Raw genomic sequence first — 15,404 nt, 5'->3', positions numbered from 1 at the left:
ATTTTCATTTTTTGGGTGACTATTTTCCTGAAATACTAAAGTCGACCAACAATATTATGAGAAAGTATAGAAAAGCAGAACTAATGCATCACAAGTGTACAGGATAACTTTACTTTATAAATCTTGTAAACAAACTTGCTCTGTAAACTGTTAACAAATCATTCTCTTGTTATTACATGCTATATCATGTATATGTTCTGCATTCATTGAGTTTTGGAAATAAAATTTTTTCTCAAAATAAAATTTTTTCCGTACCTACCTACCCTAATTTTTAGCTCACCTCGACGAAGTCGAGATGAGCTTATGCTATACCCCCGGCATTGGCGTCGGCGTCGGTGTCGGCATTAGCATCGGCGTCCCAGGTTAAAGTTTTAGGAGCAAGTCCATTCCCAAGTAACTATAAGCCCTACCTGAACCAAACTTGCATGGATGATGCATCTAGGGATGTACACTACCAGACTTGCTTTGGATGTTGGATCTGACCTACATTTTCTAGATGAGTGACCAGGTTAAAGTTTTTAGAGCAGGTTAAAGTTTTTGGAGCAGGTCCATTCCTAAGTAACTATAAGCCCTAGCTAAACCAAACTTGCTTGGATGATGCATTTAGGGATGTACACTACCAGACTTGCTTCGGATGCTGGATCTGACCTACATTTTCCAGATGAGTGACCAGGTTAAAGTTTTTGGAGCAGGTCCATTCCACAGGAATTATAAGCCCTATTTTGACCAAACTTGCTTGGATGATGCATCTAGAGATGGACACTACCAGAATTGCTTAGGATGCTGGATCTCACCTACATTTTCATTCCCAAGTAACTATAAGCCCTACCTGAACCAAACTTGCATGGATGATGTATCTAGGGATGGACACTACCAGACTTGCTTCGGATGCTGAATCTGACCTACATTTTCATTCCCAAGTAACTATAAGCCCTAGCTAAACCAAACTTGCATGGATGATGTATCTAGAGATGGACACTACCAGACTTGCTTCGGATGCTGAATCTGACCTACATTTTCATTCCTAAGTAACTATAAGCCCTAGCTAAACCAAACTTGCATGGATGATGTATCTAGGGATGGACACTACCAGACTTGCTTCGGATACTGGATCTGACCTACATTTTCATTCCTAAGTAACTATAAGCCCTAGCTTAACCAAACTTGCATGGATGATGTATCTAGGGATGGACACTACCAGACTTGCTTCGGATGCTGGATCTGACCTACATTTTCATTCCTAAGTAACTATAAGCCCTAGCTAAACCAAACTTGCATGGATATTGAATCTAGGGATGGACACTACCAGACTTGCTTCTGATGCTGAATCTGACCTACATTTTCATTCCTAAGTAACTATAAGCCCTAGCTAAACCAAACTTGCATGGATGATGTATCTAGGGATGGACACTACCAGACTTGCTTCGGATGCTGAATCTGACCTACATTTTCATTCCTAAGTAACTATAAGCCCTAGCTAAACCAAACTTGCAGGGATGATGCAGCTAAGGATGGACACTATCAGACTTGCTTCAGATGCTGGATCTGACCTATATTTTCCATACAAGAGGCCAGGTTAAAGTTTTGGATGAATTTGAAGTCCTTGATATCTGCAGTATTAACAGTTATGAATATTTATTTACACTATACATGTTTTTCACGCTACACGCGTAGAAATGTGTATATGCCATGTAAGGGGTTAAACACAACTTGCAAGAATATTGTTGTTGGGATGAATACTAAATATTAAGAAAATATGATGTGAGATTTGCATTACTTAAACTGATAACATTCGTCGAGATGAGCTTCGTAATCTTTGATTACCTATGTTTTTGGTCAGGGGACAGGAAACAAGAGTATTTTTTCTTTTGGCCTCATGTAAAAGGTAAGCAAGACTTGATTTGTTAGAATTTTTATGAACTATTGCTCAATTATAAATGTTTTATACAAAATTTTACTTACTGTTCTGATTCATTTGTATTTAGGCACTTTGGATGGCTTTCAACTTTCAGTCTCCTCAGCCTAAGGAGATGGTGGCACATGGGCTGCACGAGCATTTCCTGTCCTTCCGCAGCTATAGGAGTTTCCGAAACCATCTGATGCAATTGCTGGGACAGTCTGTTGTACCGTGCAGGTAAAATTTTCACATCATTAATTTTCATTCTCTTATTATGGGGCACATTTTGAGGTTTGAAACCATAGTTATGACCCTTTTTGAACTTTGGCATGGTTTTAATTCTCCTTGTTTAAACTTCAAATTCCCAAAAAAATGATAAATGGTCAGTGCTGTTTAAGGCTTCAGAGACTGAACTGTTATGTGTTATCAAAATTTGGGGTTTTCTCTAGCCTATGTTAATTATAAACAAAGAAGATGGGGGGCACCTGCTATATCTCCAAATTACATTAGATAGAGGGGAGGTGAAACTTTTCGCACATACTTAATCAGCAGGAAGGACCAGATAAGGATCATGTAGTATACTAGAAACATTAATGAATAACTCTTCATTATCATCAAAAAGTTTTGCTAATTAGTCTATTTGAAATCTTGAAATTTTGACTTATTTGCTAGATTTGCATTAAATTCTGCAGCTATTTTCAAATTCTGGGTGGAATCCACCCTTATGAAAAAATTGACTCATTTGTGATATTTTCTCATTTTATTTTCAATAAACAGCAGAATCATGGCAATTTATCAATATTTTATTCATTACAGTCACCCATAAATCCAAATATGATCACAAGTCTGAAAGTCATTCACTCAGTCTAACACGGTTGGCCGCAGTAGGGTGTCATCAGTTCAGAAGGTCACAGTATCCAAGACGCTGAGGTTGCAGGACTCAAATTTCATTCATGTACTCGGGTAAGTGTAAAGTCTTTAAAAATTACTAAATTGACTAATTCCAAGGTAGGTAACAATATGAGTATAGGAATGAGAGTACCATATCCCAGGACGTGCACATGGCTTTATTTGTGGCACAATGTAGATTCAAGGATTAAATAGGTAGGCGTTATCTGATTGGCTGAATTCAGGTACTAAGTAATTAACTTAATATTGTAAAAATATTAATGTTTAAAATAAATGATGGAATGAGGAAATATTATAGAAAGTATAGAAAAGCCAGGGGAAGTTTTAGGAGTGGGGGTTGAAATTACACCACCCTACCCTTAGGGTCAAATACTGGAATTCTTTGCACTTTTCTGTTTTATTTTTAAGGAAGATACCATAACTTAGCATTTTAATTTTTAGAGAAAAAGAAAATCTTAAAACTTTAGATTGAAACTTAAGGCAGATAACAAAAATAATGAAATGCAGAATGTTGACAGATTTTGAGATGTGACGTTAACACTGAGATTTTGAGATGTGACAGTTAACACTGACATTTTGAGATGTGACAGTTAACACTGAGATTTTGAGATATGACATTTTGAGATGTGACAGTTAACACTGAGATTTTGAGATATGACATTTTGAGATGTGACAGTTAACACTGAGATTTTGAGATATGACATTTTGAGATGTGACAGTTAACACTGAGATTTTGAGATGTGACAGTTAACACTGAGATTTTGAGATGTGATAGTTAACACTGCGTTTTTGGTTTCAGATTAAAGACAAGCTTGAGAGAGAGTTGGTGTTTGAGGCGATCACGCTGGAGTCGGAGCGGATCCTACTTTTTAAGGAGTACCAGGCCTTGCTGGAGGACACCTGTAGTCACCACCACGCCAAGAGAAAGAAACGCAAACAGAAACATAAACGATCCCGATCCAGATCTGTAAGTAATCACACTGTGTTAGATCTAAGATCAGTAAGTAATCACACTGTGTTAGATCCAGATCTGTAAGTAATCACACTGTGTTAGATCCAGATCTGTAAGTAATCACACTGTGTTAGATCTAAGATCAGTAAGTAATCACATTGTGTTAGATCCAGATAAACACAAACACAAATGATCACGATCTGTATGTACCCTCACTAATAACTAGTTAACTTGACAGACAACTGATTACTTAAAAGATAACTTATTGATAACTTGATCATCAGACAAACAGTACTCTTGGAAATAACTACCGGTAAGTCTAAAATAGATACAGTATGATCCTAAAAAATTAATTGATCAGAGAGACATACACTGTATTTCTTTGACCCTCTAAGTCATAAGTTAGTACGATCTCGTATAAAGCTGACTAGAATTCCCATTGATACCATGGTATAACTTCCTTACATAAAATATTCCTTTCTCCTCCATGGCACTTTTATGGACCTTGATATTGAATACTGTTCTTTATCTACATAATCTTATTCTAGCAGGTAGATAAATTATAGTAGAACTGCCATTGACAATGTACGATTGGATTACTTTCAGACAGTACAGTGTTGGTTTTGAGGTGATGTGTGTGTCCGAAAATGTGCCCGGGGCACCAGGCCAATTCAAGAGAACCAGTTCAGGAGATTACAGGTAAACTTACCAAGACCAAGCCAAGCTTAAAGCAATATGAGCTGCATGTTTGACATCGGAAAAAAAATGTTGCAAATATGTAATTAACTATTTCAATGACAGAAAAATAGAACATTTATAAACTTCTGTTGTTCATATTTGCTATGAAAGAACTTTTTATACGCATTGATTGAAGCAACATTGAATTATTGTCGTCCTGTACAATAATGATTTCTTATATAATACTGTATATTCAGCTGTACAGAAATATTTCTTCCAAAACATTTTAAAACTTTATTTTGGTTTTATTGATCACAAGGGCTTACATTACTTACAAATTAATCATAATAACACATTTTACCAGCAAAATAAAATTCTCAAAAATGCAGCTCATATTGCTTTAAGATAATTCAAGTAAATGTGACAAAATAAACCTCTCAAGAAACAGCCCACTGGCTTACTGGAGGGGTAGTAAGATTGATCCGTCATGTATGTGATAACATATTTTCTGTAGAAGGAATAGTCATGAACTTTTTCAGCATAGTTTGATTGGGCTGTATGAAATCTTTTGTATACTCTGTGAAAATAGTTTGGGTTTGATACCATTAAGAAATTGGTTCATTAAATGGGAAGGTCATAATCATGTTTTAAAAATATCATCATTGTAAGCCATAATATTCTGAGGTCAGCTCACAGCATATGGCTTTCTGATGATGTTATACAATCTCTGTTTACAGGAAAGGTTACTGTATTATACAGTTTGAGAGAATCTCTGGAGGGATCTATGATAATGTTATACAATCTTGGGAGGGATCTATGATAATGTTATACAATCTTGGGAGGGATCTATGATAATGTTATACAATCTTGGGAGGGATCTATGATAATGTTATACAATCTTGGGAGGGATCTATGATAATGTTTTACAATCTTGGGAGGGATCTATGATAATGTTATACAATCTCTGGAGGGATCTATGATAATGTTATACAATCTCAGGAGGGATCTATGATAATGTTATACAATCTCAGGAGGGATCTATGATAATGTTATACAATCTCTGGAGGGATCTATGATATTGTTATACAATCTCTGGAGGGATCTATGATATTGTTATACAATCTCTAGAGGGATCTATGATATTGTTATACAATCTCTGGAGGGATCTATGATATTGTTATACAATCTCTGGAGGGATTTATGTTAATGTTATACAATCTTGGGAGGGATCTATGATAATGTTATACAATCTTGGGAGGGATCTATGATAATGTTATACAATCTTGGGAGGGATCTATGATAATGTTATACAATCTTGGGAGGGATCTATGATAATGTTTTACAATCTTGGGAGGGATCTATGATAATGTTATACAATCTCTGGAGGGATCTATGATAATGTTATACAATTTCTGTTGACAGGAATGGTTACTGTGTTCTACAGTTAGACAGAATCTCTGGAGGGATCTATAACATCATGCCCAGTACCTTCCTACCCGGCCAGGAGGGACCGTTCTTCTTAGACATCAGCAGCTCTAGCCCTGTAACAGTAGCACAGATATAGTAGAACCAATGTGAGAAAATAGGATGGGGGACATCAGCAGCTCTAGTCCTTTAACTGTCACCCAGATACAGTAGAACCAACATTAATGGAGGGACATCAGCAGCTCTAGTCCTTTAACTGTTGCACACATACAGTAGAACTAATGTGAGAAAAAGAGATGGGGGATATCTAGTTGAACAAGTGTGAATTTGTACTTTATAAAATGGATGGATATCAATAGCCTCCAACTCAGAGGACTCTTGTCATTGTGTGTTATATTTAGTAGATACACTGTACGGTAGAACTAATGTGAATGAGCAGGCTGTATTCAGCAGTCTTCATGACATGGGGGAAACTAGGATTTCAGTTATGCATCATTTGTTGTCCCCCGCTTTCGTGAAAGTAAGGGGACATTAAATCTCATTCGTCTGTCCGTCAGTCTGTCCGTCCGTCACAAAAACTTTAACCTTGCCCATAACTTTTGATTTAGTGGAGCTATGATTTTCATATTTCACAAGTGTATTCTTTGTGACAAGACCTTTCTTTGGGTACCACAAAAATTTGACCTTTTGACCTTGACCTTGGAGTTTGATCAACTTTTACTAAAAAATTCCAAACTTTAACTTTTGAATGTTAGGTACATTGTACTAGGACTTTCATATTTCACATAATTATTCTTTGTGACAAGACCTTTCATTGGATATCAACAACTTTGACCTTTTGACCTTGACCTTGGAAATTTACGTACTTATGAAAAAACTATAACCTTGACCATAATTTTTGAACGGTAAGGGCTATGATTTTTATACTTGACATATATTATTCTTGTTTGTTATCAGTTTGCCTGAAACAGAGAGAGAGCAATATATGTGTTGACTCTTTTATACATGTATAAGTGATTAGTGGATAGGGTTGGAATTAAATTGTACATGAGGTACACTCCTATTTAAAATTTGATGTTTGTGGTGGATAAACAGGGTTTTTGTTACAAACCTAAATATTCCTCTTTACAGTTTCCTTTGTGTTATCAACATATTGTACAGCAGTACAGCTGTACTAATGTTATTTTGATCTCTTAAATAAATAGTGATAAATATTAAATTGTACATTGTATTTATTTTTTCAATAATAAATGTTGTAAGAAGTTTTACAGTTTATCATCACTACTTCTGCTTGAGAAATCCAAAATGGTGAAATAGTGTAAGGTTTTGAGGAAAAATTATGCTTTGTAAGTGTCACCTGGTGCACAGGTGCATGAAAGTCGGTAATTATATATATTGGGTCTCAATAGCACAGTGGTTAGAGCACTTTTACGGTACGCCAGAGACCCTGGGTTTGAATCTTAGTTGAGGCATGACTTGTCACCACCTGTGACATTTGGCGCCAAATGAAAAAACCCACTCTTCCCTTGGAATATGCTTCACGCATTTCCTTAACTCATAGAATTCGAGGACGAAAAGAAAAAATAAAATTGATGTATAGAATTATTCCCATGTATGTGTTCTTTACGTTCACTCACAGGAGTCTGAAGTTTTTATCGTCAAAAAAAAAAAAAAAATCCGGAAAAAAATTTTCCTACCCTTAACTAAAAAAACCCCAGGATGGCAACGTGTTTTGGGGGGACCCACCTAAACAAAAAGATCTGGGCTTGGTCGGAAAAATCTCGCAACTAATTCAGTATCTGGAGTGTTTGTGCTATTTATTCAAGTTAAGAAATCAAATCTGCTTGACGACTACGGGCTGTTCATGGCCTTTTTTCCAGTTTGACAGCTCATCCTGGACGCCATGCCACTAAACCGGAAGTGAACTCCGAGGTGAATAAATGACTAATTGAAGAAAAAGAACCAAAAAAATGCATGTAAAACTTCATGTACAATTTTATGTTACCATACGTGATCAATGAAAAGATATATTTTTCAAACAAAATAATGCTTTATAATGGCGCTTAGTCTAACTGTTTGGCTCTTTGTCGACATGGCTTTTCAGTGATTTAAATTTGGCGCTTGTAAAAACTGAATTATCTGTCCCTGGTACACATCGTTGTACAAGTAAGAAAAAGAATATTTTTTTAAAGTTCTGTTAAATATATTTAAAATAACTGAATAAAATTACGTTGAACAATTATTTATTTTATTTCATTTGAACAAGTTTTTATAAACGTCACAATATACACTGCGAGATTCTCTTCCGGTTTAGTGGCATGGAGTCCAGGATGAGCTGTCAAAGTGGAAAAAGGGCTAGGAACGGCCCGTAGTCGTCAAGCAGATTGAATTTTTCACATTGAATAAATAACAAAAACGCTCCGGAAACTGAATTAGTCGCGAGATTTTTCTGGCCAAGCCCAGATCTATTTGTTTAGGTGGGTCCCCCCAAAACACGTTGCCATCCTGGGGTTTTTTTAGTTAAGGGTAGGAAAAATTTTTTCCCGATTTTTTTTTTTTTTTTTTTTTTTGACGATAAAAACTTCAGACTCCTGTGGTTCACTCTCTCTGTATGTTTTTTTTCTTTTTGTTATTATCATGTTTGTTGTATAACTCTGATGGGCCAGTTGGCTTAAAGAAATAAATAAACTGAAACTGAATCTAATTCTATCGCTACTTCTATATCAAAATCTCACTAATTATTTAATTATTCCGTTTATATTCTCTATTGACTCCTCTTTCTCCACTTGACTCCCCTCGATCCATTTATCTTAGTCTAGACGTAATTAATCACTAACACTCTCCTCCCACTGATTATAATCGCCTAACTTTCTCCTCCTTACTCAATTACCGCTAGCTCCCCATGACCTGTCCACAGTCTGGGTCAAACCTCCAATAAATCTATCTAAGTGACCAATGCAGTAGAATGCTACATTTAAACTAAATCTACAGAATAACATGAATAATCTAAAATAAAACAATAAAAGAAAAATAATATATCTATGCTACAATAGTGACATTTACTGAAAATCAAAACTTACATTTGGTACAGGACAATTAATTAACACCCATAACCACTGCTGACCAGTTTACAACAAGTCTGTCCAGTCTTTCCACTTAACCCCTAAAAATAACTGAAAATGTGTAGTCGCAGTATGTAATTACCATTCCAAGTTTCACAGGCTGCACTACATTTAAAAACTCTTAAGGAAACACGATATTGTGAGCTTTTAACTGATTGATAAGCAACTACTTTCCGACATAGGTTCTACCTTGCACAAATGAAAATGCACCAAAATGGCATGTATGTCTATGTAAAATTGTATCCACGAATACGTAGAGGATAAGGAGTAAAATGTTCATCGTAGGCGCCGGAAGCAAATTGAAAGTATAGAGGGGCTAGTTGAAAGGGGGCTAAACCAACAAAAAAGGTAAACAGTAATTTTCAATGCATAGAAAATGTCTATCTTTGAAAAAAAAAGAGCTACCCCCCCCCCCCTCCCCTGTTCCGACGCTTATGTTCATAAACATCAATACCCTAATCAAGAGTGATATTTAATTGATTAATTCAAAAGTAAAACTGGGGGAGTTCTGATTACCTTCCCAATAAATATGAGTGATAATTTTTGATTGCGGACTGTGATTACTGTCCTCTACAAAACATTAAATTTTTTAATTAAAATTTGTATAAGACAACAAATTTTAATTGAAAAATTCAAATTTTTGTAGAGGACAGTATTAAGACGATAGATAGGTAATTTTTAGGATGAGAAAGGAAAGCCTAAGACAGTTATTTTCCATAAAAATTGCCTTTTACTTCAATAAAAACAAGATTTGTTTGTGAAACACTGATGCCCCCGTATGGCAATATAGCGAAGGTTAAGCTTTCTCAAATGCAGATCAAATATGTTGGTACCTAAAGTAAGGCCCTTTTCACAAGAAATACAAATGTGAAATATAAAACACTAGCATCACCTATTCAAGGGTTATGACCATGGTTAACATTTTTAAAGTAGGACAGACTCTGGGGTCAAGGTCAAGGTCAAAGGGTAAAGGTTGTTGGATTCTAAAGAAAAGCCTTGTCTCACAGATTACATATGGCCCTAACCGTTCAAACGTTATGACCAAGCTAGGTTAAAGTTTGTAAAAAGAAGGTAAAACACCAAGGTCAAAGGTTCTTGATATCCAATGAAAGGTCTTGTCACATGGACTACACATTTGAAATATAAAAGCCCTAGCCATTACCGTTCACAAGTTATGACCAAGGTTAAAGTTTTTCGTAAGAACAAAAATCTCAAAGGTCAAGGTCAAAATTGATGTTGATTTCAAATGAAAGGTCTTGCCAATAAGAATTGATATTTTAAATATGAAATTAGGGTCAAGGTAAAAGTTTGGATGTTTTGTCTAAATGTGGGTAAAAATCAAAGGGTCAAGGTTCTCGGTATAAAATGAAAGTTCTTATCACAAGGAATACATTTGTGAAGTATGAAAGCCCTAGTCCTAACCCTTCAAAAATTATGGTCAAGGTTGTATTTTTAGAGTAGGTCAAACTCCAAGGTCAAAGGGTCAAGGTTCTTGGTATTCTATGAAGCATCTTTTCACAAGGATTATATATATTAAGTATGTTAGTCCTAGCATTTTCTATTTAAATGTTATAGCCAAAGTTAAAGTTTTTTCAAATGTACAAAAATATCCAAGGTCAAAAGTTCAAGGTTGTTGATATCAAATGAAAGGTCTTTCCACAAACAATATATATGTCAAGTATTAATGTCCTGGGGGTCGTAACATAAAGGCTACGTAAGTCTTAGACCGTGCTTAAGTAGGACTTAAGTACAATCTAAAACTTAAGACCGTAACTAGAAGCGGACTTAGATTTGGCAATCTTAGCAAAACTTAGCTATAGGCGGCCGGTAGAGGTGACTTAAGTATATCTTAACTTTCTTGTACATATATTTAGAATTATTTAAGGTTGAATTTCGATGTTTAAGTTTAAAGTTTCTTTTATTCATATAATGCATTAAAGAAAATAATTATCTATATTTGACGCTGATTTAAGAATTTTAAGTTTTCGTTGGGAGGGGGGTGGGGGTGAGGTGGGGTGATCACTGATCCCAATTTCACTCTAAGCACAGCATACATGTAAATGCCAAATTTGATTTTAGGGATACGTCTGAAATTAGTAGGACTTCGGTTAAAGAAATTTCCCGATTTTTGTTTTGTATCCTTGATTACAAGTATATCATTAAACTTCTGCTTTTTTTGATGCTGACATACATGGCATTATACATAACAGGGATTCAAAATGTATCAAACTTTTAAGAGTTTCAATTTCAAGTGAATAGGTAGTCGATTATCTTTTCTTGTCTGCGATAATAACGGTAAGTGAACATTTATCAAAACAAAAGAGTTACAAGAGGTAAACTGAAAACACCTCAGGTTATAAAACAATTGTCGTGAACATTTACAATGAACCACAATTCGCCACTTTCTGACCGTGCAGTATTTGTTTTCAAACATTCCGAATAGTTTATAACATAGTTATAATTTTAAAACGAAATCTAATCTAACATAACTTAAACCGACAGACAGACAGACAGACGGACACAACAAAAACAATATGCCCCCGAAACTTCGTTTACGGGGGCATAAAAAGTAATACGAAAGCACTTTCTCCACAATGTATTCCATGCGTCCAATATTCCAGTTCCTCACAATATTCGGTTTTGACAGAGAGAGAGAGAGAGAGAGAGAGAGAGAGGTCACTGAGTTGCGCGTAGTCCGAAAAATCTGACGTTTTTCTGGCTTTTTTTACGAAACTCATTTACATGTCTGTTTGTCCGCCCCTCCCCCTCTAATAATCAAAATTAAAGTATTCCCATTATAATTCAGGATAAATTTCACAGTTTATTTTTTTTTACAGAATTGTTAAGCGTTCCTAGAATCTATTATAAATATATTAATACATGTACTTGCATTCCAATGTAATTTATTGTCCCCCGCTTTCGCGAAAGCGAGGGGACATTAAATCTCATTCGTCTGTCCGTCTGTCAGTCTGTCCGTCTGTCCGTCACAAAAACTTTAACCTTGCCCATAACTTTTGATTTCGTGGAGCTATGACTTTCATATTTCACATGTGTATTCCTTGTGACAAGACCTTTCTTTGGGTACCACCAAATTTGACCTTTTGACCTTGACCTTGGAGTTTAACCCACTTTTACTCAAAAATTCCAAACTTTTACTTTGGCCATAACTTTTGAATAGTAGGTACTAGGACATTCATATTTCACATATTTATTGTTTGTGGCAAGACCTTTCATTGGATAACAACAACCTTGACCTTTTGACCTTGATTTTGGAGATTTACGTACTTATGAAAAAACTTTAACCTTGACCATAACTTTTGAACGGTGAGAACTAAGGCTTTCGTACTTCACATATGTAATCCTTGTGAGAAGACCTTTTATTGGATACCAATAACTTTTACCCTTTGACCTTGACCTTGGAGATTTAACTACTGTTAAAACGTTTTAACCTTGGTCACAATTTTTAAACAGTGGATACTAGGACTTTTATATTTCACATATGTATTCCTTGTGGCAAGACATTTCATTGGATACAAACAACCTTGACCTTTTGACCTTGACCTTGGAGATTTACATCCCTATGAAAAACTTTAACCTTGACCATAACTTTTGAACTGTGAGGGCTAGGGCTTTCGTACTTCACATATGTAATTCTTTTGAAAGACCTTTTATTGGATACCAACAACTTTGCCCTTTGACCTTGACATTGGAGTTTTAACTACGTTTTTAAAAAAAACTTTAACTTTGGTCACAACTTTTGAACGGTTGATACTTGGTCTTTTATATTTCACATATGTATTCTTTGTGGCAAGTTCTTTCATTGGATATCATCAACTTTGACCTTTTGACCTTGACCTTAAAGATTTACGTACTTATGAAAAAACTTTAACCTTGACCATAACTTTTGAACAGTAAGGGCGAGGGCTTTCATACTTCACATAGGTAATCCTTGTGAGAACACCTTTCATTGGATATCAACAACTTTGACCCTTTGATCTTGTCCTTGGAGTTGACCTACTTTTAAAAAAAACTTTTTATTTTGGCCATAACTTTTTAACGGTCAGGATTAGGGTTTTCATCTTTTAAAAAAAATCAACTTCAATGTTACTTTCTAAATAAATGACATAGGATGTTCATATTACACACAATATGTCATAAAAAATAACATCTCACCCACGAAGACACAGGAAGCGGGGGACCACAATTCTTTGAATTTGCTTGTATCACATGAACTGTAAGTGTGTGAAAGAAAGTACTGTGATTTAAAATCATATCTCAAGCCATGCTTCCTAGTCAACTCCTTGTCTCTATGATAGAAGTTATTATTCTTACATTTTGGCCGTGGTTAGATAGTATTGTTCTAGAAAGAAAACGAAGTGTGGTTCATCTGAGCAACATTTTTAAAGTGTATTACTTTACCGTAGAAAAACATAAATACGGTACGTCCCTAAAAAATTCAATAGACTGCTTTGCATAATCCTGCGATTCCTTCCTGCACCGATCTTACCTCCTGAATAAAATATAATAGCAATTTAATAGATACAAATCATGAATATCATTTAAGTGACAAAAATAAGATACTCTTTATAGCAATATTCTTCCTCATCTCCGTTCTAGTTGATCAGTCAAAGTCGAATCTATCAATAAATCGTTTAATATATTTATAACAAATGAGTCATTTGAATAAATTACAATGCAAGAAAGAGTGTTAAATATATTAGAAGGAAAGTTCATTTATAACTTTTTTACATAAAATAGAGAAGGTAAGTCACTTCGGTTTATTAATTCGGACCTCTCTTGATTATCGGGCCTAAAATATCACATACCTACTACATGTCACCAAAATGTGTCATGATATCTTGTTTCGGTAGAGATTTTTGTCGTTAATCGTGCCATTTAATTGCCCAGACATTCCCCATTTATCCGAGTATTCAGCGTCAAACGTGAAAAATTTGGAAATGTCAAAGCAGAAATTACGGAAGTGATCCAAAAACGACACCTAGCGGGTAACTTTCGAGTTCCGAGTGTCATAGAATGAAGGGAAAAGCCAGAGGACTACGAAAAAGTTCGGGAAAATTTTGATAAAATCATTAGAATTTAAATTTTGCTGCAGATTTTAGAGATGAATTAGGGTCGTCTTCAATATTCTTTTCAGAGGATTCGTAATGATACAATATAGTGGTTTAAAAATCGCATAGAGACATTAAATGACACGTAACACCCCTTTTCTACGTGGATATGTTTAGGCAAACTCTACTTTTATTTTCTAGTGACTGTGTATGCCTAAAGGTGGATTTCTGTTGATGCATTAGTTTAAATAGATAAGTACAACCAGAAATGTGCTTATTCAAAACAGAAAAAAAAAAAATCATTATTCCATTTTCTGTGTGAGTTCTGAAGTCGCTATATTATTTAATATATAGGAAGGAGTGCACGTCATTACAGGTTAGAATTATTTTGATTAAACTACAAATGTAGAGAAAGGCGTTTTGAGAGATAAAAATGCAAGTTTTTATGAATGATTGTACAAATACATCCCATGCAATATTCAGTAGTCAAAATCTAGTACATGCAGGCATGTAGCATCATTTTTTGAAAGTGGGGGGGGGGGGGGAACCAGAGAAAAATGTTTTTTTACTTGCCTGTAAAAGTTGTCAAGCAAAAAATAAGGGTGAAAATGCACAAAACCAAAAATCCTATTACGGGGGGGGGGGGGGGGGTGACCAACCTTTTCCAAGGCCAACTCCCTTTTACTTCCAATTTTTTTGCAAACAATACCACATTTGGTGGCAGCCCTTGCCCCCCCCCCCCTATTGCTACATCCCTGCGTACATGTACTACAAGTGACAATATTAAACGATGACTGTTAGATAAGACATACCGAAAGATGTTTTAAAAAGTCTCTAAATTTATACCTAGACAGGCTCGTAGGAAGCAATTTCGGACTGGGGGATGGGGAACAGCCAAACATTTTTGGTAAGGGCACTATGCTATCAACTAAAAATTCCCCAACAAGCAAAAAAAAATGTCACTGGTTTTTATTGAGGGGCACAAGCATATAGTACCTCTACAGCATATTATATAATATACTAATATTATTCCTACGGCCATGTTAGATAAATAAAAAGAAGTTAAGCTTCTTTAACAAAGCAGCTAGATTTACACAGTCAAGACCAGAAACAAACTCCGAGGCTGTAGTTAGGACAATAAACGAGAGAATGTAATAATGAAAAGTTCCCGATTTTCATTTATTTTTAAGAAGCGATTCATAAATGCTTAAATTCTTTGGCAAGTGAGAATCGTTGTATAAGATAATTAATTTCATGATATCGGAATTATTGTAGATTGGGGTGGGGGTGGGGTTACATGTATTTTAATGTCTATATGCGATTTTTAATACGCTAAATGGTATCAGTGATAA

General features: G+C 35.3%; 1 protein-coding gene across 3 annotated transcripts; it reads left to right on the top strand.

The window, feature by feature from the left end:
• The first annotated feature begins 2,023 nt into the window (after positions 1-2,023).
• Positions 2,024-6,565, top strand: LOC134280353 (calpain-7-like). Of its 3 annotated transcripts, none has more exons than XR_009994889.1 (5): positions 2,024-2,134; positions 2,714-2,860; positions 3,606-3,773; positions 4,365-4,457; positions 5,859-6,565. XR_009994889.1 is itself a non-coding variant. In XM_062762762.1 (5 exons), the coding sequence occupies exons 2-5, from the start codon at positions 2,851-2,853 to the stop codon at positions 5,998-6,000; spliced, it is 405 nt and encodes a 134-aa protein (XP_062618746.1). In that variant the 5' UTR covers positions 2,052-2,134; positions 2,714-2,850; the 3' UTR covers positions 6,001-6,565. The 3 variants fall into 3 exon arrangements, 2 of the variants coding, with proteins under 2 accessions (XP_062618746.1, XP_062618747.1); XM_062762762.1 differs by having other exon boundaries at positions 2,052-2,134; positions 2,714-2,864; positions 3,618-3,773; XM_062762763.1 differs by lacking the exon at positions 2,024-2,134 and having other exon boundaries at positions 2,667-2,864; positions 3,618-3,773.
• Positions 6,566-15,404: the final 8,839 nt, after the last annotated feature.

This window comes from Saccostrea cucullata, unplaced genomic scaffold, assembly GCF_032062105.1.
Source record: "Saccostrea cucullata isolate Sc308-1 unplaced genomic scaffold, CSIRO_AGI_Scuc_v1 ctg1228, whole genome shotgun sequence".
Lineage (NCBI taxonomy): Eukaryota > Metazoa > Mollusca > Bivalvia > Ostreida > Ostreidae > Saccostrea > Saccostrea cuccullata.
The sequence above is the reverse complement of the archived record's forward strand: the minus strand, read 5'-3'. Positions and strand labels throughout refer to the sequence as shown.